The 24,589-nt window shown below is 37.8% G+C and overlaps 1 protein-coding gene across 2 annotated transcripts in view; it reads right to left on the reverse strand.

The window, feature by feature from the left end:
- The window catches only part of PDE10A (phosphodiesterase 10A), a 375,046-nt gene that overhangs the window by 91,480 nt on the left and 258,977 nt on the right, over positions 1–24,589 (reverse strand). For both annotated transcript variants that reach the window (XM_026846120.1, XM_026846118.1), the window contains exon 2: positions 17,511–17,639. In XM_026846120.1, the coding sequence (XP_026701921.1) occupies positions 17,511–17,639 (129 nt within the window). The remainder of the gene's footprint in view (positions 1–17,510; positions 17,640–24,589) is intronic.

Below are 24,589 nucleotides of genomic sequence, written 5' to 3' on the forward strand. Positions count from 1 at the left end.
ATGTCAACCCAACTCTTAAACCCCTCCAGGGATGAGGACTCCACCACCTCCCTGGGCAGCCCATTCCAACACCTAACAACGCCTTCTGGAAAGAAATGCTTCCTAATACCCAGTCTAAACCTTCCCTGTCATAACTTCAGTCCATTCCTTCTTGTCCTACCACTTGTTACTTGGTTCAAGAGACTCATCCCCAGCTCTCTGCAACCTCCTTTTCCAGGGAGCTGTAGAGGGCGATGAGGTCTCCCCTCAGCCTCCTCTTCTCCAGACTAAACACCCCCAGTTCCCTCAGCCGCTCCCCGTACGACCTGTGCTCCAGACACTGCACCAGCTCCGTTGCCCTTCTCTGGACACGCTCGAGTCATTCAATGTCCTTTTTGTAGTGAGGGGCCCAAAACTGAACACAGGAATCGAGGGGCGGCCTCACCAGTGCCGAGTCCAGGGGTCAGATCCCTTCCCTGTCCCTGCTGGCCACGCTATTGCTGACACAAGCCAGGATGCCATTGGCCTTCTTGGCCCCCTGGGCACACTGCTGGCTTCTGTTCAGCCGGCTGTCAATCAGCACCCCCAGGTCCCTCTCTGACTGGCAGCTCTCCAGCCACTCCTCCCCAAGCCTGTAGCGCTGCTGGGGGTTGTTGTGGCCCAAGGGCAGCCCCCGGCATTTGGCCTTATGGAAACTCCTCCAGTTGGCCTCAGCCCATGGCTCCAGCCTGTCCAGGTCTCTCTGCAGAGCCTCCCTGCCCTCGAGCACATCAACACTCCCACCCAGCTTGGTGTCATCTGCAAACTGACTGAGGGTGCACTCGATCCCCTTGTCTAGATCATCAATAAAGATGTTAAACATGAGTGGCCCCAACACCGAGCCCTGGGGGATACCACTCGTGACTGGCCACCAACCGGATTTAACTCCATTTACCACAACTCTCTGGGCCCGGGCATCCAGACAGTTTTTTACCCAGCAAAGCGTGTGCCCATCCAAGCCGCGAGCAGCCAGTTTCACCAGGAGAATGCTGTGGGAAATGGTGTCAAAGGCCTTACTAAAGTCAAGGTAGACAACATCCACAGCCTTTCCCTCATCCAATAAGCAGGTCACCCTGTTGTAGAAGGAGATCAGGTTTGTCCAGCAGCACCTGCCTTTCATAAACCCATGCTGTCTGGGCCTGAGCATCTGGTTGTCCCGCATGTGTTGTGTGATGGCACTCAGGATGAGCTGCTCCATCAGCTTCCCGGGCACCAAAGTTAAGTTGACAGGCCTGTGATTTCCCGGATCATCCTTATGACCTTCTGCATCACATTGGCCAATTTCCAATCTGTCAGGACCTACCCGGTCAGCCAGGACTGCTGGGGAAAGTGGCTTGGCGAGCACCCCAGCCAGCTCCCTCAGCACCCTCGGGTGTATCCCATCTGGTCCCATAGACTTGTGTGTGTCTGTGTGATGCAGCAGGTCACTGACTGTCTCCTCCTGGATTGTGGGGGGGTCGTTTTCCCAGTCTCTGTTCTGGCTGAGGAGGCTGGATTCCCTCAGACTGAGGAAAAGAAGGTATTAAGCACCTGAGCCTTTTCCTCACCACTCATTACAGTGTTTCCTCCTGTGTCTAGCAGGGGATGGAGGCTCTCCCTGATCTGTCTTTTGCTACTGACATACTTATAGAAACATTTCTTATGGTCCTTGACTGCTGAAGCCAGATTAATTTCCAGCTGGATTTTGGACCTTGTGATTTCCACCCTGCATGGCCTCACAGCATCTCTGTAATCATTGTGAGTCACTAGCCACTTCTTCCAAAGGCCTTAAACTTTCCTTTTCTCCCTGAGTTGCAGCCAAAGCTCCCTGTTTAGCCAGGGTGGCCTTCTGGTGCCAGCTTCCCTTACAGCACCTGGGGACCGCCTGCTCCTGTGCCATTAAGACTTTCTTCTCAGAGCGCCCAGCCTTCCTGGGCCCCTATACCCTTCAGGATCACCTCCCAAGGTATACTGTCAATCAGGTGCCTAAACAAGTCAGTCCTTTTGGAAGTCCAGGATGTCAGCCCTGCTGCCTCCTCTCCTGGCCTCTCTAAGAATAGAGAACTCCATTATTTCATGATCACTGTGCCCAAGTCAGCTTCCAACTGCCACATCATCCACCAGACCTTCTCTGTTCACAAAGAGGAGGTCCAACAGGGCACCTTCTCTGGTTGGTTCACTCACCAGCTGTGTCAGGAAGTTATATCCCATACATTCCAGGAATCTCCGGGACTGGTCTTGCTTTGCTGTGTTATATTTCCAGCACATGTCTGGGAAGTTAAAGTCTCCCATAAGAACAAGGGCAAGAGATTGTCAGATTTCTCCTAAGTACCTACAGAATATTTCACCCACATCTCTGTCCTGGTTGGGTAGCCTGTAGTAGACAACATCTACTACAATGTCTGCCCTGTTGGCCTTCCTCCTGATTCTAACACGAAGACACTCCACCCTGTCTTCACTATGCTTGTGCTCAAAGCAATCGTAACAGTCCCTAACACACAGCACCACCCCACCACTTCTCCTTCCTTATCTATCCCTCCTAAAGACCTCATAGCCATCACTTGGCACACTCCAGTCATGGGAGACATCCCACCATGTTTCTAATAGCCACTACATCATAATTTTCCTGTTGCATCATGGCTTCAAGCCCCTCGTGTTTGCTACCCATGCTGTGTGCATTGCTATACATGCACTTCAGATGGGCTGATGTCTCCAGCACCTTTTTGCATTTAGACGTCCTAAGTCCAGCCTGATCTTGCACAGGTGTTACCACAGTTACTGATCCATCAGCATCCCTTGCATCTTTGTTGTGCTGCATGTCTCCATCCCTTGCCTCCACTGAGATGAAAGGGTGAGGGTTATCGCTGGCACAACAGCCCACAAACTCTGGTAATCTCCCCTGAGGTTTATGTCTGGGAGTTCCAGTTTTGTTCCCTTCTCCCTTCAAATCCAGTTTAAAGCTCTCTCGATGAGCCCAGCTAACTCCTGCCCCAAGATCCTTTTCCCCCTCTGGGACAGGTGCATCCCATCTGATGCCAAAAGGTCTGGTGTCCTGTATACTAACCCATGATTGAAAAATCCAAAGCCCTGACGGTAACACCAGTCTCAGAGTAGGTCTACATTGAGGCAATCACTCAGAAAAAGCCAGTCATTTCTTAACAGTCTATAGAAGAGAGAGCTCTTCAAAAACTCAACTAAGAAATTCTGGAGTTGATAAAAGTTCCAGAGAAGATATTTTATTATCTGAAATAAGCTGCCACTGTACATTTTAAGATGCATCACAGAAGTACAGAAAAACAGGTATAATAAATCAAGTACTAAGATACATTTATCCAAGATTTTTATGCACATTATTAAGAATTAAGAAAAGTTAAATCAAATAGATTCTCTCCCCTTAACTACAGATTTACAAGAAAAAAAAAAAAAGAAGAAGAAAAGAAAAAAGTTGAACTTCTAACATGACACTTATTCCCAAGGATTCTCTGTGTATACCTTTGCTTCCTTCATTGCTCCTTTTTAAAAAATAATGGGCTCTGCTAAAAATCAGAAACCTCCCAAGGCATATTTCAGCTGATCCCAGAAGCACTTCTAAATCCTATCAGCACTTCTAGATTCTTAGAAGTGCTCCAGAAGCACCTCCAGATAATTAGCTGACAGACAGCTACATAAACTAACAAATGACAAATTCAGAGTGATGACAACTCATCCACATCTGTGAAGAGGAATATCATAGGCATTGTCACACTGCAAAGAAAACATTCCAATAATATACAGCATCCAGGGGGGGGGAAAAAAAAAAAGTTTGTGAGGTTTTTTCCAAATATGGTTAAAAGCATCTTATTTATGTCCCTGTATCAACAATCTTGGTAGTGCTTGAATAAATCTGTCTGTTAGGAAACACAGTTGTAGTATGCATTCCAAAATTTGAATTTATCAATTCTCAAATCATAAAGTCTTATTAGTGAAATACAAAACTATCATCATGGGCCAGTCGTCCATTCATCATTACTCAGCTCTGAAAATGGTCAATAAAAGATACTGGACTGGACCTTGCCCAACAACAGTATTTCTGAGATCTCCTATGTTTTTGTGACTCTCCAATACTGCTCTGTGTCACCTATTGTGAATGGAAATGCCAAACATTTTGAAGAGTCTAAACTGTTTTCAGACCTGCACAAACCAAGTTGATTCATAATTTGGTAATTGTTATTAACCAGTGTAACCAAGAATTTTTGATAGAAAAAAACCTAGAACTTGAGAAAAGACTTGTAATAACCTTTTCCTATATTATATGTTGCATTTTCACTGTACTTGGTGTATACAGTTGGCTGCCACAGTAAGTACCCCAAACATTCAAATATATCAGAGATTTACTGTCATTGATAACTACTTATAAGCAAAGCCTTGTGAGGCACACAAGCATGTTAGCAGAGTTGAGGATAACAGTTATTGATCTGTAAAAACATTTTGGGCTAGAGAACAGTCAGAAAGGGCAATTTGGTAATAGCGCACTCCTGTGAAAACACACTATCACTTGTAGAACTAAAATTTTGCCTAAGAAAAGTAGGCAATAGGGAAAATTCAGATTATTCATGAAGATATATATGATATGATTGATATGATATATGATGTGATATATATAGAGATAGATAGATAGATAGATAGATAGATAGATAGATAGATAGATAGATAGATAGATATGATGGTAAGACAGCAGGAGTCACAATGACACAGCTTCCTAGGTTATACAATGCAAAAAGAGCACATTCAGTAATTTAAAACTTCAGATGAAGTAACCTCCTTCTGTCCTAAAGAAGCAATCACTGCATGGGTCATGACAACTCTGATTCTAAAAGATGGGTCACTGTGTAGTTACTAGCTTTAAAAGTTGTTTTGATAAACCTCCACAAGTGTTCTACAGTAAATCTAAAATCACTGTCCAGCAAGTGCCCAGAAATAAACATCTCTCTATTGCTATACAAACACTTGATGCACTGCATGAAAATATTTCTGAGTGTTCACAATGAACCCACTTGAACTGAATTAGTCTAAGTGTAACAAGTCTGTTTTCACTTTCCCACCCCAGTCACCAAAATCTAATGTCACTGATACACCCAATTACTATAAATCCTTCAAAAACTCACATACATTCCTCCCTCCTCCCACACCTATCATTGAATTGTGTCTTACTCATTTCCTAACCCTTGTTCCTCATCAACACAACCATCTCTTTCCCTTTCACTCCCCATACTTATTTAATGACAAATGAAATTACACTGTAGTACTTCAGGGTGAGGACCAAGGACCCTGTAAAAGACGTCCCTTCTGTTAGCTGAACAACACAAAACATTCTAGCTTTGCATTTAAAAAAAATAGGAAAGTTACTTTATTGCTAAGTGTTACTCAGCAATTTCAACTGGATAAACTTTTTCTGCCAGCCAAAGAAAATTCACAATCATCCCTTACGGGTATCACTGCATAATGCAAGTTGGAAGAAAAAATAAAATAACTTAGCTCAGTACTGCAGCTCAGCAACACAAGTCTGGATAAGGTGCTGTCTCCAAAGGGTTTGAAAGATGTCTTAGTGTTACAACTGAAAAGACCTCTTGCAGCTTATCTAAAAAGATCTATTAATGATGTGTTATAATATAAAAACACAATTTCTTTTTCAGCATATTAAAATGTGTTATTAAGACAACTTGATTCGCAATTCAAACAATGGATAGTATATAAATTCCAGAGAGGCAGCAGAAGTGTAATGATAGAGAAGAATGGCTCTACTCTGCTAAAATAAAAGTCCGTCTACTTGAGTTCACTGTGACAATGGCTAGTAATACCTCATTATGGAAAAAGTATGAAGAAATTATGCCATATGAAAAGGAGAGAGACTGCAGACTATAGATGCATGGAGTATACTTACTCCGGTATGTCCTCAGAGCAATCAGATGCTTATGAATTTTCTCAGCTGGAGGCTGCATCAGGATCATAGTATGTAACAGCTCTTGATGAAGTATTTCTTCCTTGGAAAGTGTCTAATCACTTTTTGAACTCATTTACATTTTTAACATCTAAAATATCTTATGCTAATAAGTTCAAAATTTAAGCATGGGTTGTGTGAAAAGGGACATCCTGTTGTTTCAAATCTGTAACCAAATTCATTTTGCGGGGTGCCCTTCAGTTCTTCTGTCATGAAAAAGGTAAATCTGTCAACTGTTTTCATCATAACAGTCGTAATTATAAAACTGTTACAATCCAGGTCTTTTGTAGAATGAAGAATCCCCCTCGGTTTGGTATCAGCATCATAAAAGTCATAACAGTGTAAAGATAACAAGCAAGGCAGGCTTTATAAAAAGGTAGTGGTGTTATCAGAAATGGGGGTCTTTTTGTGGCTGAATCAAATGCACTAACCTGTGCAAAAAATTCAGACCTTGCTAACCTCCCTCCACTACAAGCAACCCCCTAACAAAAGAACATGAGATCTACGGATACTAAACAAGCATCCTCAAATGTTATATATTTAGTTCAATAGACGAAAATGTCTTCAGGGAATTTATAAAGAACAGAAACTCAGCGATACTGTTGAGAAAAGATCATTCTTTAAATAACTAATTCTTTTTTAGCTTTTCAGTGCTGATATTTAAAGAAGACAAGTCCTTCAAATAAAATTTATACCTGTTATTGACTCAACACGAGTTGACAGCAGTTTTATAACCCATAATAACTTCCAAAAATCTCCTTACACCCGAGCTTTAAGTGTTCCACAGGAAATAAAAGGATCCATCCCTCTCAGTTCCAGAGGAGATTACAGTCCACAAACTCTTCCTGTTCCATAATCAATAGTCACTCATTTTGCTCAAATTGTCTAAATGATTAAAAAAATAAACATAATTAAACTCAGTGTGCTGTTATCCAAGTACATTCTCCATTGACAAAGTCAGGTTAAGTGCTTCCTCCAATCCTCACATGCTGCTAGTCAAACAGTTCATTTGACACCCTCAGCTGTGCTGATAGAACTGTACAGAACTTCAAACTAATCCCAAATTTCCACAATGACGCAATGATGTTTCCCGTTCGGTTGCATTTGGCTGAACTATCTATCTGTTGCTAGAGCTCGAACAGACGATTTTTCCACTATATTCGCAGCATCTCTCCTTGAGCTGCATTAGCTAATTCAGGATAGGCCTAAATTCACAGAGGAAGTAGGGCTGGAGACTGGGCTTGAACATCACTAGTACCTGAGTAACTGTTTGCAGCTACAGCATTGCTTGGACCTTGACAATTTGCATTTTCCCAGAACATTTGGGCTCAGATGAGAGGACTAACACCTGCCCAGGATGATTCCAGGAAGTAGTTTGGATGCAACATCCTATTTGGGAGAGAGGAAAAAGTAGTTTAGCTTTGTAGAAGTGATGTGCCATGCAGCTTGGCCTCAGAGGCAAAGATCGGACAAAACTGATTTTTATCTGATACCTTATTCTTCAGTTACTCAGCTTCATGAGATTCTTTTGAGCCTCTATACATCTGGTTTTAATTTTCAGTATGCCTGAAACTTTATCATCCTAGTATGCACCCATTTTTCCAGAGAGCTAATGAAAATAAAAAACCCTCTTGAACTACTGATGACCTCTATAGTGAAAACTGTCTAGGCATTTTTATAGTTTACTTCCACTTTTTAGCAACTTACTAATCTATAGAAGGACTTTTTCTCTAATACTCATATCTTTGAATATTATTGAAGAAAGTTCATCTCAAAGCTTTGTTGTTTTGTTTGGGCTTTTTTTTTTTTTTATTGTTATCTAAAACTTGAGTACACATTTCAAACTACATAATTTCTACTGACATTCTGAATAGCTTCAAAGTATTTGAGAAATATTTGTGACATAAGTCTTCCTTCAACAAAAGTCTATGGCAGCTAAACAGAGGTAGCAGTATTCATTTGTGTACAATACATGTCTCCCTCCTTTAACATATTTAAACAGTTATCATCACCTGAAACAATAAGTTAGGGAATGTATAGCAGTAAACCGATGGGGATGAAGTCATGCTTAGGCCTTCGTCTTGCTGAATGAAGTGGAAATGTAATTTAACATGCATTCATAAAACATGAAAAAAAATAGCTTATTATAGTCTAGTAGTTAACTGTCAGGATTTATTTCACTATGCATAGTATGAAGAAGTCATTTTTGGACAAAGCTACTTCTTCAAAGCACTTGACATGCCAATGACCACTAGGACAAATAAAGTGAGTATGACTCACCTTGAAAAGTACAGTCTTTGAATCAGCTGCATTAAATCTGATAGACAAGCACAGGAAACTAGTCTAAAACTCCATCTAATCATAGATAGATACTCTGAAGGGTAAAGCAACTGAAGCATCACCATTAGCTAAATCACTATAGGATGACACACAAAATTGATAGTCTTCATTAAGCCCATACTATGAATATACTTATATCTGTGCTCTACTTTTCTGTCTATACAATCTGAATTTAAGGTCTTAAGATAACAGAGCAGTTTCAGAAGTAAACTTGCTGAAAATCTTCAGTAATAGCCAATGTGAGGTTAAGACAAACATTACTCACTTTCAGCCACAGAAACAAAGTCATCCAGTATGATGTTATCATTTATAGCCAACTAGCCATCCCCACAGTAAAAGATGAATTTTCACTCATGCTCAGGGCTTCCTGTACTTCATAGCAGATAAAAGAGATGGCAGAATTTTAACACCTATATTATATATGGACAAGACATGAACAACTTTGCTGAATTGAGTTTTCACTAGTGGCATACAGAGTATCTGTGACAAAATACGTTACTCATCCTTTATTTGTGCACATGTAGTGTAACAGACTATTATACCATGACCACATACTGTGTTTTCACCAAGATGCAAGTTTCATTTAATGGACAGAACAAACAATGCTAACATATATTTATTTTACATTTGTCTTTTTACCCTTATTGGTCAATGTTTGATTACAGGCCTTGTCTAGGCCAACACTTCCCAAGTTAATACTTTTATACTTGGATTTAAAAGCTGATGTCCCATCAAAGTTAACGACTATTCCCTTGTTCTTATTTATCGCTTTCTCAGCTTACAGACCATAGGAATGAACCTACTCCATTTTAATGCAGGTAAATCAGGTCAGCTTACATCACAATAAATAATCTTTATTAAAAAGTATTTGCTACATGGGTATATAGTTTCCACACGTGATCAGCATAAAGCTTCTCCATCAATTAGTGAGGTGGGGTTTTTTTTATTATATTCCTTCATTGATTTTTACTCTAAAACCAAAGATCCCCTGTACAGGAGGGAAACAATCTGAAAACAAAGAGCAGCAGGGCCAGTCAATGCTAAGTACTGTCTTCCATAGGAGGGAAACTGTTTTGCATTCCATACAATATTAATGAATCCATTATTGCAACACTATCTCTCTTACACTGACCAAACTTTATAGAAGATATTGATAGTCTCCAAAGGTTCAAAATGTAAACTGATGAGAAACAGTAACAAAACTGGGAAACCTGTATCTCAGTAAGATACCAAAAGAAGCTCCATGCCCTAATTTACTTGAAAGAGTGAGAAATTACAAAAATCAGAGTCTGTTTACTTTCTAATATAGCTAGCAGATACAGGCAGAAAATGCTTCACTGAAGAGTTGTTTATAAATAAGAAGAAGCATTATTTTTGAGTAGACAGAAAAAGAAAAAACACAGAAAAATCCTTAATTCAAGCCTAACAAAGACAGAACAAACATCAGTTTAAGTACATGTTGAGAACAATTGCTCTAGATGTAATTAACATAATTGGTACAAGAGGGAACTCAGACCAAGCAGTGACATGTACTTCCTAAGGCCAAATATCTCATCATTAAAGGATTATCCTCTGCAAATCTCTGACCATCTAAACAATTCTAAAAATGCAGGAGAGCTCCAGAAAAATCACCTCCTTCACCTGAAAAAAAAAAAAAAAAAAAAAAATCAGAAAATAAACTCTCCCATACTTCACCAAATTTCAATAAAACAATCCAAAACCATATATGACTAATGTACCAGGCTTACTTTTGCAGTTGTTTATAGTTTGCTAGTGACAGCCATTCAAATAACAAAGAATAAAATCAGTTAAGTACTTAACATCAAGACACGTACTAAACAAAATGCATCATCACCACTCAAGACCTCAGTATTACCTACCAAGAGGCCACTACTCAATTCTTCTGTACTATCAGTACATAAAAACAGCTCCTGATCTATCTGACCTATATATCCTTTCCACTAACATTATTTTCTGCCCAAAGAAACAGCCTGACAACACAACAGAGAAAAATATTTTCACTAACTCCTCCTCAATATTTTCACAGCAAAAACGAACCCACTTCTAAACTGGCTGTCTTCTGTTTAACACAGGGTAAACAATAAAAAAACCTACTGAACTGGACATACAGGAAAGAAACAATTTCACCTTGGACAATTATACAGGCTCTTTCAGCAAATGACGCAGTAATAAAAAAAAAAAATTGAAAAGCAATGGCACAATACAACTCTCTCCCCAGATATCAGCTCCAAAATTATTCTGGCAATCTGTAAACTGCTCGATACAGAAGTCTAACAATCAGTTTTATCTCTGCGGAAGTAAGGTCTATACCAAATACAGGGAGGAACAGGGTCTATGCAGTCAAGCCCCCAGATATTATTACAACTCTTCTGAGAACATTCACAATAAAAAGAACTTCCATCAGTCTGAATAATATCCCAGAAAAGTAGCACCTGTCAGTATCATAACAGTTACATTGGTTGAGACCAGAAAGACCACCTAGCCCAACATCTTGTCTCCAACTGCCATCAACAGCCACTGAGAGAAAAATAAGAACAGGACAAGCAATTATGCCACTTGTACTGGGGAGAATGGGACTAGAGGATTCATCCCTTCTGTCTTATTTTGAGAAAAAAAAAAAACCTCCAAGAAAGGCATCAAAACATATAAATAGTGGGGCTTGGTAATAAGAACATTAAGAGCTATTACTGTGGTGCCAATGGTGCAAGTCATGCATTACGCAAATCATTCCCACATTCACTCTTGCTTTTTGGCAAGTATTTGTTGCCTGCTTGGATATCACAAACATAAGCACAGCAGGGCTGCATCAGAATGAAACAGCATGTCTGCAGCATCAATGAAATATTAAGACAGCCTAATTATAAATCAAGGAGGTCATTAACATGCTGCCATATCTGTTCTTCTTGGCTAGGTTGAGGAGATATCAGAATTGCAGCAAGCTGCAGAGTATCACAACAGTGATAGTCTCCAGCTGCTGAGTATCCTTCACCTGCAGTGCTCCAACGACTACCCTATGCTACAGTTAGTGTGGAAATGCACAGTCCTTAAAAACTAACAAATCAATTATAGCCTCCTTTTTTTTTTTTAATTCTGGCAGAAAGATGACATATATTTAGCATACGTATACCCTTCCTGCTTACATTTATCTTTTCATATATTCTAGCTCTGCTTATGGAAATGCATGTTAGCCATCTTTTTGCATATTTAACAACCTTAGCTAAAGTGCAAATACCATTCCTCTATACAGCAATATTTAAAACCAGAAATTAACTACCTATTTAAAAGAGTAAATAGAGGAATACCTTTGACTTATTGTAGAAATGTGTACTTCAGTATTGCTTAAAAGTAAATACAGAAGTACAGACTTGCTCCCTAAATAAAGCCACACATCTCTCCAAAACTACTTTCTCTTTCACAGGACTGTAGCAAACTTTAAAGCACAATATGCTGTTATCTTAATATCTGAAACCGCTGCACCAAAACAGAAACAATTTCCAGACTATTTTGGATCACAGAACTCTTTTTTCTACGTTTTAATGATGCAGCTTAGCACAGTTTTTCTTTAGCTTTAAAGGACTAGTACATAAATTCTTTCTCTGTATATAGTCTCAAAGACTGGGTATGACAAAGCCTTTTGCCACAGATCCCATTCCTTGAATCAAAAAAAAAAAAAAAAAAAAAAAAAAAAAAAGCTTCCTTGTCTACAGACCACAGAAGGTATCGGCTTAAACAGACTAGCTTAGGTACCAGAGCCATTTCAGCAACTGAAACCTACAGCTCAGCACAAACTATAAAGTAAGAAAAAGAAACACATTTACCTAACCTGCACAGAACTCTATCCTTTCTATGCTCAATTAGCTCACTGAAAGCTGTCATAGGTATTGCTAAAGCATATACAAACAGTAGATTGGGAAGACCTAAAGGAATGCGTGGGTGAGGGATTTTACACAGATGTCTTTCCTCATGAAAACTACTCAATTTTCTACCAAAGGGAAGTTACGGTGGTCATCCAAATGATTAGAATTAGTGTAACCAGAGATGGCTGCTACCAGTCCTTTGCCAAACTTAAAGGCATCCAAATGTGCACCAAATGTGATTGCCATCTTTACCCACTTCTAGGGCACATAGTAGAAAGGAAGGGGAAAAGGGTGAAAAGCGAAATGGCTGATCTAAAAAAAAAAAACAAAAAGGACAGAATCAGGGCTTAATCTGAATTCTGAACCCACACACAGTTATCATATTTGTTTCGCAAGAAACACCACAAGAATGAGATATGCCATGAGAAAATCATGCATTTAAATGACTAATGAAGAACTACATTTTATACTGCCATCAGCCAGACTGCTTACAGTAATTACATAAAAGTAGCAATGAATACACTCTGATTTATTTTGTAGTGATAAATAAGAAAGAAGAAAATGTAGTTTGAATGTTCACAAATGTCCTTTAACTGAAACAACCAAACACACTCATTTAATCATTTGCATCATATTAGCAACAGCATATCTACTGGATAGCATTTATTTAACACCAACAGGAAATTAATGGATACAGGAAAGCACAACAGGAAAAAATCAACAGTCCATGAAATAACGTAAGTAAAATTACTTTAAAAGTCATTTCATGTTTCTGTTTAAATAACTCATGTAAGGAAACATCACAAAACTCCAAATCGCTTAGTATTTTGGTCACATTGCATAATGCATTCTCTTCTTGCTGGAATGTACTGCAGGTTACAGCATAGTATTACATTATGAAGTCTGTAAATGGAAATACTAGTATTAGGTTGGCAATACCTTGGAATTATCCTAAGACAATCAATCCTATTGTTTTTCAAAGCCCAGAAAAAATTATGTAATCTCTTCTTGAGAAAGAAGATGAATAAACTTCCTGAATAAACATTAAAGTAATATCATACTAACATTATATGAAGCAATTAATTTTCTGATTTCTTAATTTGGGGTTCCTGTAAGTGCAGTAAACCCACTGCACTTAACAGACAGTAACTTCTGATTGTGTATAATCAGTGTCATATTGTATATTGAATGTACTGTTCTATATATAATTTTCTGTTTAAATAGAATTTAAATATAATTTTAAAAAATTTTAAGAATTACTTAACAACAGCATTTGTACGGTAGCAAAGCACCTTAAGTTCCCACTATACAGAGCTTTACATGGTTTTAGCAAATACTGCTGGAAAAAAATAATGTATAAAGCTGTTGTTGATGTGTCCAGATTCAGCAGTAATCAAGCACATGATCATGAACTTTTATGAACATGATGGCTACCCCCTTAGGGAAGTGTTAACTTTGCTCCCACAGAGCAAGAGATCATATAGGCAGCTTTTCATGGTGAAATTCTGTGTCCTTTCTTCCTCTACAAAAACGCTGTTAAAAATTTAGGAGACACACCTGTGAAATTCAGTATCAGCAGTGCAAAAGATGTGCATCTGGCTTATATCTAATGTGCTTAGCCTCTTCTTATTGTTGTGGTGGTGAAGCTTCAAATAACATAATTAAGGTATTTATATAATACCTTAATATTCATAATATTAAGTTCATAAACATTTTTCTGAGAAATTTGTTGGGAGATGAGGATCTATTCCATAATCACATGGCTCTTGCTGCAATCATGTTACTTTTGCTTGAATGATATGGAAGAGGACAAATGGAAGACATCTTGTGAGTTCTGTGAGCATTATATCTAGGCATCTGGAAAAGAAATGATCTCCTTCTATTAGATTAACTCTTGAAGCCCATTGAAAAAAATCTCATTCTATCAAGATGCACCTTTAATGAATCTTTAAAGCAAGATCATGTATTTTATTGGTATAACTTACACCAGCACCTCAAGTAAGATTAGATATATAAGCAAAGGCACTTTTTACTGTGTTTATATGAAGATGTTTTTCTGATCTATAAACTTCACAAAAATTCCCATGGGGCCATAATGCATAAATTACAGACCAGACCTCAGACTACAAGTAGTAGGCTTAATTTGTAAACAAGTTTCTTCCATAGCTAATATGTAAACAACTTTGAAGAAGAGTTAAAATGAACCCAGAAATATCTAATCACTTTCTTTAATCAAGACACCCTCCTACTTGTTTAAATTTTGCTTGCAAAAAAACGTCAGAAATACTTTGCACAACAAGCAGTCCTGTTTGTGCTCCAATTTCATTCAGAGTCCTGCCTAATTCAGCCATGATCTGGATATGAAAAATTTAAAACTCAAGTTTTAGTTTATAACAAATAGAGTTGTTTGAAAATACCATGTGCAACAATACAAGGTCTGGGTATGTTCTGAGCATATATTTAATTGGTAGGTAATAACTAGGGTTCAAAATGTTGCAGTGAATACCCAAATATCAGTATGAGCAGCATTCCTTCCCAGCGCTATCTTTGCAGATTTTCTCCAATTTACTAACAAAAAAAATTTTTTTAAATAAAATAGAATTTACAATCCCAGGTAGATCGCCATCAACCTGTCATGAATGACTTTCAATCTAACATTTACTGTGATAGATATATCTTCTATCTAGTACACACTGATGACAAAACTCATGATATTTTGGGATGTAGTTTAAACACTGCAGTACTGATTGACTCCCTTTTTAACACTTTGGGTTTTAAAAAACCCCAAATCCATCTAAAGTAACTAATTCAGTGAATCTCAGTCACAGATAAATTTTGGTTCATTTAAGCCCAAATCATGCATTGCAGTTCATGTTCATGCTAATGAAATTCAGATAAACTACCCTGGCTGCAGACCCACTGACTTTTGGCTGAAGAGTACACACAGCTGGATGCCTGTAGATCAGGCAGGACACAATTTCTGCATATAGGTTAATGACTGTTCTGCGTCATCCATGTATAAGAGTACAGACACTAAGCCAGAGATCTCAAAACAGCATTTCGCCTGCCTGGCAACTTTCTAATAAAAACAAAGCTTATTTTTCTGTCTGTATCACATTACATGATGTGAACTTTTGTAAAGTAGACTACACTAAAGCAAGAGGGACAAAGGGAAAATTATACCCCTGTTGATGTAAAGTGACTTAGGCTGCATATTCACTTTAAGTCACCACAGATCCATGCTGATACCAAAAGAATCAGTTCCATCTTCTCCTCATTTCTCACTGCCACCATTATTACTCAGGCAGTGGGATTTGTACATACATAACATGAACTGAGTAAATCACCTAGCAAGTTTCTTTCCTAAAGATGTTGCATTCTGAAAAATTAAGATGTTTTCTTATCAGAGACATTTTAGATGGCTATAGCCTTTATCCTTCTAGAAGAAAATCACAGAAAAGGCTAATCATTCATTTTATAAACAAAATATTCAAATTATTCTTTTGGACTTGGCAAGTGTCATTTGAAATCTGGTTCTGCTTATTTTTATCTAAAAATCCAGCACTAAGAAAGCTACATCTGCATTAACTGCCTATAGTGTAATAAATACGCCACCTTAAAGATCACTGTCGGCAAAAGGGAAGTAGCAGGGAAGGCAAAAAGACCCATTTGACAGTAACAGATATAAAGCTGAATGATAATTATAACATAACTACTGCTTGACACTTCTAATTCAACAGTTTGGGGAGAGTTAGTCATAAAACAGAAGATTTAAAGTTTAAGAAAACAATGAACAAATCACACTTGCTATTCGTGATAAAACTTCCTTAAAACAATGGTCAGCAGTTACTTTGCTTTTGTAGTTGGCTCCAAAAATTTTATGAGCACTTTCACATAAATGTGTTTTCAAGTCACACACCACCACCACCACCACCACCCCCAAAAAAAAGGGGAATCTTTGATCAACTGGTAATAAATTCCATGTAGCAATGTAAGATGCTTGAAGCTGAAATGTTATCCAAAGCATTCATTCAGTTCTAGCATCAAGATCCTTGGCTCAGACTATAAACTGTATTTCAGACAAGCAATGACTTCTTACATTGATTTCAAGCACCTTAGAGAAAATAATTTTCACAGGAACATAGCTCTTTAAAATAAGTAGTATTTGTTTCTGGTAACATCAAACTATTTTTTCTCTTCAGTCTACAAAAAGCATTATCATGACTTATTCACTTGATCCATAACACTGTGTTTCTGATTGCTTTGTGGATTATAACAGTAGTTATCCTACAGTGCTCCAGTTTGTAAGCCACAAAGAAAGTAGTAAACAGGTGGTCTACTTCTACATACTTTTCCATTAGGTAACCTCTTTACACCAACAAGAATGTACTGCCACCTTAGTATCAGATACATAGTCATCATCACCAAAAGTCTGGTCTGATATAGCCTTTTCTGTCCCTTGCCCATTTTCTTTTTCTGTAATTCTGCAGAAAACAGTTATCTTCTAGGAAGTAGCAATAGCCCCTGTATTGAAAATGGGAATTACCACCAGAACTTAAACCCCAAGCACCTTAGAAGTCAGCCACAGAGAAATGCACACACAGTGTAAAATCAGTGTTTCTTTCTACACCTTGATCATCTCCTCTTTTGCATTTTAGCTGGTACATTCCAAATCATTATTAAAGTTGTATGAATTTTATGTTTGCACACAATCTCACAAAACTTAAGATCATTACAAAATTTATGGTCATTGTCAACCCAGGCCAACTCATAAGTAACCGCTTTCCGGGTCTAGCAAGTGAGGGTTTATACCTAAAGCAACCCAACAGAAATACCTCCATAATTCAACACATTGCTTTATAACCTTTGTGTTCATATCTAAAATGACTTAATACATGTTGAAAGTAGGAACTTTTGAGATGGTATATCCAGTATTTTACTGAGGTTTACATCCTGCATGTACTGCATAATTTTAATTCAAAACTTACCAATTTTAGATCCAAGAACAACAAATTATGTTCTCAAAACATACAGTAATGTAACAGATATTACAAGTTAGTGGAATAGTGTTTGCAACTCAAAATGCGTAAACTGAACTTCCAAAATGAGTACTATAGTGTATTCCAAAATAGAAATTCCAAAAGGCTGAAATTATTTTTAAAAATTGTTAACATCTTTTGCCTTTCAAAAAATAGTGGAACTTAGACATAAAAATTGTAACATTCAAGTTTTACCAAAACTAGGTTTCCTTTTTAAATCTAAAAATAAGAACTGAGCTGTTCAAAGCTAAATATTAATTGCAAATAAAAAGGACTTACCTTCCTGTCTGTTATTTTTCCTTTTTAACCACTTTTCCACAGTTTCTGCACTTACACTTTCTGACACAAACTCATCCAGTACCTGGGGGTGAAGAGAAAGATAGGCCTTCACTTTTTCATCTGTTAAACCTGCAAGAGAGAATATTAATTGATTACATATAGGTATTAAATTCCTCATGTGAAACAATACCTAGATGGCAGTAAGAATCAATACTCTTTTAACATGCCGACTGAATACATGCCTATTTAATTGTCTTCTCCCAGACAGAACAATATCCAGTCAAAGAAACGAGCTGTCACATAGAAAATAGTAGAAGCAAAGCATATCCATGCAAGACACTGCGTATAAGAAGTCCCCTACAGGACCACACATAAACATTACCTGGAAGCAATGGCCAGGAAGGAATTTATGACTGCAATTATGACTCTAAAACTACTTATTTCCAAGATATGCAAGATGATATATTGATAAAGAAACTGGGTAGAAGGAGACAGAAGAAAGCGAACTAGTATTTCTTGTAAAGCATCAAATTCAGTATTCTCATTGCAAGCGGCAGCAAAAGCAACAAAACCTCTCATGCAATACCAAATTCAAGCACAATTTGTAAATACTGGCATTACTTAAGTAACTTTAGAAATATAAACTGCTTTCACATGCATGCTTCCATTGCATTAGTAATTCAGTCATCAAAATAAAAGTATTTGTAGATAAAAGGCCTTGAAAATATCTGCAACAAAAAGAAAACTCCAATACATGTTTTGGAAAAAGAAACAAAATGCAGAATCTCAAATCCCTGACACAATCATAAATTAATTCCCAAATCCCTAAAATTACAATCTGATTATACTCTTCACAAATCCCCCAAACAAAACCTCTGGCTACAGGGAGGTGACCCCAGGAATGCTGAGGCTTTCCAAGGGAGGGCAGGAGTGAAGCTCACCAGTCCTGAGGGACTAAGATCCAGGGTGCCACAAAGGGAGCAGGCTCCCCCAGTACAAACGTCTTAATCAGATCTGAGGGGAAGCGGAGGAACAACCGCTGTAATGACTCTAAATATGACTTCTCCTCTTGTGATGTGTGTATATAAACATAATCAAAAATTCTCCCCAGAAAGCAGCCTAGGTAGAGCAGAAGAGAAACTCTCCTTCAAACAATGCTGACCTCTTTTGGAGAGTATTCATGCTATAAAATAAGATTGATTTTGACACAGTATCAGAACATGCTGAAAACAGCTAGAACATAATTTAAATGCTAATCAACGACTGTAACTTTAAGATGTTTTATGAATGTTTACTATGAAAGCCTTCAGGAAGTAGTATCAGAACAAAACCCAACAACTCCCACCTGCAGAGCACCAATCACTCATGCCATTCTCCCCACACCAACTGCACCACATCATTCCCATAAGCCCTCACCAGCCCAAATCTGGTTTAAAATACCCTTTCCCTTAATTCACATAGGTGGCAGTTCCTGGTGGCTATCATAGCCTCAAACAACAACATTCCCACTTACAGGCAAGAATATCCAGATTTGGATCACATGAATTAAGAGAGCTAAGTGAGCATCCTGATTTTCATTAGCAAAGAAGAAAGGGTTCTTCCTAAATCAGTAAGAGCAGAGATCATCGGGGCAGGTGAGGAAGGGGAGAACAAACAAACAAAATCCCACTACTTTGATTGTTTAACCTTAGGTCATTGATTGTAAATTTAGATCATAATACATCTACAAAGGAGTGTACATGCCACATGAATGAGAATATTTTTCAGCCAACACAGGTATCGCCTCATATACTGAAAAATCAAGACTAATAAATATAATTTTGTACTTTGCTCAACTAAGAACAATGTAATACCTAGAAAATGAAAGTCATAGTAATAGAATTTGAAAAGAAAACATGTGTTTGGAGAATCATTCATAAAGACTGTAGTGTTTTGAAAATTTACCATACTTAAGCATCAGAAAGGCATCAAATTTATGCCTTTTAAGTTCTAGATGAAAAATGACCAATACAAACTTGCCACAAAAAGCCTGCTACTTCCAAGTTGTCTTTAGACTTCAAACAAAAACTTTTTGCTTCTAGTAAATGAGAAGTTTGTAAAATTAGCAGCTAAAATTCTACAAGGGTTGATTTGTGTTTTCAGCGAAAATAACCTTTACTTTCTTATGCATAGTTTGTATTGCTTGACTTCAATGGAAAAACTTCCTCAATTCAAACCTTTATGTGTCGTGGTTTTTTGCAATACACACATCAAAATTCAATACTATGTCAATTTGAAATAAGACTTCAGTCTACATGTCGTGAGTTTAACTTCCATTCCAGATAACCCACAATTTCAGCAACCTCAGGGGGCAAACTCTGCTTTAACCTTATACGGAAGAGTGATTCATGGAGCCGATAGAAGAAATCCTACAGCAGTCTATTAAATGACCCTCCTTTATTCCACTAGAGGCATCCATGCAGATGTGCTTTTTCAATACCAGATCTGTAGATGGGAGCAAGCAGAAAAGGATGTACAACTACATTTGCAGAGTTAAAAAGGAGTCAATTAAATTCAATTTTTACACAGATTAATACAGATTTACCAGTCCTCCTAATTGTTAGTCTACTGTGTCAAGAAATACATGCTACAATCACACACACAAAACACACAACCAAAGCCAGCAAGAACACATGTAGCTTCACAAAATGTAACATTAAGAAATTTTAACATTAATAGAAAGTAGCCTTTTAGAAGAAGCTTAGAGGTTTGTGGTTTATGCACATTAAGGCAAAAGAGTGCTGTAAAGCTTGAATGTAAGAGCATTTTATAGCTGTGCAGCAACAATTATTTTATGGCTTATATAAAGCCTTCTACATTGTAAGATGTACATAAGAATAAGATCTTTACATAAGAATACACATGGGTTCAATGATGGACACAACCTCTTGAACTTTCACATGTTCCTGAAAACTTGTGATATTTTTCTTAAATGTTATCAATCTCTCTACTGAACTGTTGCAATCCTTTAATTTTGAAGTGTGAAAAAAAAAAATAAATTTGAGAACTCGGGGGCAACGATTAATAACATTTGAATAAACAGGACAACAGTACTTAGACCCAAACTCAGGAACCAAAAGTTCATTGTGCCAAGCAGGTACCATTTACACAATTAGAAACAAACAAACAAAACACAAGCCAATGCTGGTTATTAATTTTTCTGTTATGAATGTATTGGTCTTAAGTATTTTGGGCAGTAAACTTTTCTACATCCATTCACATTAGAAATATTTCTCCACTACTACTTTCCTCTCCCATATTACTATTAGACCTGTAGACTATGTCTACTATTTCCATAGTGCTCCCTACACAGCGGGGAGCTTCCCATCACCTCCAGTGATGCCAGGACTTCTCTCATTCTTGTTCATCAGTTCTTGCATGAAGCATAAAGTATATAATACATCAATAGGGTCTAACAAAGGAGATTGTAGTAGTGTACACATTTGTAACTGTGTTGGACTATATGCTTTCTTGCAGATAGCCCAAACAAAAGCTTCCCTCACCTCTTTCCATCCATTCCCAGAAAGCATTGTGTCTTATATCTGGAACCTGTCTGTCCTCCAGCAGAGCTGTGATCAAGAGGGACCACCACTCAAGAGGGCTGAACTCCGGCCAACAGCCTAGCACACAGCAGGCCACAAAGCACAAAAAGACTGGAAGAACCCTCATTCCTCTGTGAATTAAAGAAGAAATCTGGTATTTGGATTGAATGTCCATTCAATCCATTGATGAGCTGGACTTTGCCTTCCTGATTCATACACATATCCTGTTTAATTAAACACACACACACACACACACACACACACACCCCCCCAAACCACCTTTCTCCCTTGTATTCTTATTTTAAAGTGATAAACCTACATTTTAGTGCTGATACCTTTCTAGAGCAACTTATTATTGCCGAGTTTTATGCATGCATTAACTATTTGTTCTGGATTTGTGCTTAAATAACAAAAAATATAATAAAAATATCACAGAAAAGGGCACACAACTATCAGATAAGCTCCTCCTTTTTTCGTTTCCCTCTGAACACACTGTAGGCAAAGAAGTGGCTCAGGCTGCCCGCTGCTTGTGCTAGCTCAGCAGCTCCTTGCTTCCTGACCAGCACGCCCATTTAGGTTCTCTGTGCAGATACCAATTTGAATGTTCTCTTTGCCCACGCCATCTGCTTTTAAAAGTTTGTTCATATGCATAGAAAACATTAATAAAGGTTGATTTGGTTTCACATTTTTCATTTCTTAGCTACCCCTGTCTGGAAATACAGCTTTTCAATAAATGCTGGGACTTATGCAAGTGTTTCTTCTTATTGTATATCTCATTTATTATAGGCTAGGATGATATAATATTGGTAAAGCTTGATACAAAGCAGAGGGTGGAAGACAGCCTGTCCCCCAAACACCATCCAAGAGGCAAATCCTTGATCAGCGAAAGGCCTTTTTACTGCCAGAGGGAACAATATTTCTGGCAGGACATTCATTCTGGGATGTTAGGAGTAGAAAGGGTGACTCAAACAACAGAAGAGACAGTTGTACTTACTTACAGTACTTCTATAAACTGACATATTGATGCACTCTACCAAACAAACAATAGCCCTGTTTTTCCACTTTGCATATGCCTGAGGCATGAGTTGTTCATCTGATTTGGCATAGCTCATGCCAGTCTATCAAAATTTTGGTTTTGTGGTTGGGGGTTGGGTTTTTTTGGTGGTGGCATTTGTGTTGGTTTTTTAAGTAACTCACTGGATTTCAGTGGAGCATGTATATAAGAGTGTTTCAGGATTTTTTTTTCCTTCACAAACTATGAGAAATAGTTTCTTTTGCACTGAAATTAATAGCAGAAATATATATATATAGTTGAAGACAGAATTAGGGGTGGATTTCTTCCATTATTTTAATATAGAAAATACAAACATTGCTACCAAGTATCACAGTCCAATAATTTCAATACAAACTAGAAAGCCTGGTTCAACGAATAACTATCTTTTCAATGGTCCTATGATTAATAATTGATTATGAACCACCACAAGAAATAATCTTCTCTTTTTATTTTAAAACTGCACTGGGACTAGAACTTTGACTGGTTTTGTTAGTACTTATACCAAAAGCCAAATGAAAGCAAAAACCCCAGCACCACCACTACCTTCCAATATACCTGTATTTCTGTGTCTCACACGAAGCCATCATGAGAATTGCAGGCTGCTAGATTTAGTTATTGCTTGGCCTGCTCAAGCCTGGATTCCTCTTTTCATCTACCACTAAAGCTTTCATTTCAACAGCTCCAACAATTCATTAGTGATAACATCAGGTAGAACCCTAAAAGAGATCAACTAAATTCACAGAGCAATCTCCCACTGTCCAGTGTAAGTAAGCCAACAGCTTCAAAAGCCAAAAAGAAAATCTGTAGCACTAAAAAAAAAAAAATAATAATTGAGAGAAGACTAGGGAACTTTCAGTGTAGCTGGGCGTACTATGGAGGTACATAATTTTATAAGTACTGACACAAATATTTTTCAAGAGGCCTCACGTAAGTGAAGACATTTTCCTAATGAAATGTAGCATAACAGTGTACAGAGCTTATGAAACAGGAAGATTCATGTAATAAATGCTCATATTCACCCATAGTCCTCATCATGTCTATGTCAGGGTTTAGGAGAGACAGGAACTGTAACACTGTCACAGTCTTACATGCTGATGACCTCTTAAGATGTCAGCAAAATACTCTGGAAAGTAACTGGATACCAACACTTTTTTTTAAAAAAAAAAAAAAAAAAATGTATAAAACACTGGTTCTTCTATCATAAGGGAGAAACTGCTTTTTGAGCAGATGTTCCAAAGTATACCAAACTCAGCATCTTAGAAACTCACTTTACTGGTTTAAATTGTAACGGTACTGCAAGGCAACATTGTAGGTTTGTCTACACCACTAAACTGAGTATGTCTAGGGTTGTTCACTGACCTGAAACCAAGCAGCTTATAACTTCCTCCATCCTCAATGTTAAACTCTCTTGAACTCCAACAATGAAGATGAGGGAAAACTGGAAAGGAAACATATGCTGGGTGCCTTCTGGGAACCATCCCTGGCCTGACCCTACTCCAGAGCAACACTCAGGGCCTGCTTGGGACATCACTAGCTGGTTTTGTCCAATGCGCTGCCAGGAACCATTCTAACAATGTAACAGCATAGACAAAAAACCAAAAAAAAATCCAGTACATAAGAACGCTCCTTTGCCATGTTTGTTTACTATCCTAGACATAGCATAGCTAGATTCAAAAATAAACTAAGAAACAAGACCTCCTTCAAACATCAATTATCAACAATTAGTCCTTGCCTTTGAGACAGTCTCCAACAGCCTTCCTTTAAATAAACAAAAAAGCCAAAGATCACTTGAAAAATGTATTTTTGCTTTCAGCTTTTTATGCTAAAATATTTAAAACATTTCTTAGATATTAGATAACCTGTGTAGTACTGAATCAATTAATGGCTCCACTCTCTGACTCTTAATCCATGTTGTATTGCACTCTCCTCTGAGAATAGCTTCACTGAGCTCAGTATAAAGCAGAACTGACTGTGAATGAGCTGAAAGAATTGAGGCTTAGAGCTATGTTTAAAAATCTGCTCCATTTAGCAATATGAGTCAGTCGCATCATTAGCTATTCTTGCAATGTTTTCATTAGTGTTGTGATATTTGGTCTTTTTTCTAAATCTGCTAGCTTAATCAAAACTCATGATTAGGTACGAACTTTAGTTTTCACCTAAAGTTTCTGGTTCCCAGACTGGGGAATGTGTGGGAAGGCAGGGGAGAATGGATAAAAATTGATGAGCCAGCCTAATACTGACCAAGACTCAGTATTTTATCCTATTTTATACCAGAGCTACACTCTGAAAGACTGCAGTCATTGCTTTCCTCAGAACCCCTGCTCTTCAGAACCCCATCATGTTTTATACATATGACATACCTTTCACCCAGTTAGACAAGATCCAATGCTTTAAAAAGACATTGTGAGGGTATACATTGGTCAAGATAAGAAATCAGATGGATT

The sequence above is a fragment of the Athene cunicularia genome, assembly GCF_003259725.1.
Source record: "Athene cunicularia isolate RWA chromosome 3 unlocalized genomic scaffold, athCun1 chr3_part1, whole genome shotgun sequence".
Taxonomy (NCBI): domain Eukaryota; kingdom Metazoa; phylum Chordata; class Aves; order Strigiformes; family Strigidae; genus Athene; species Athene cunicularia.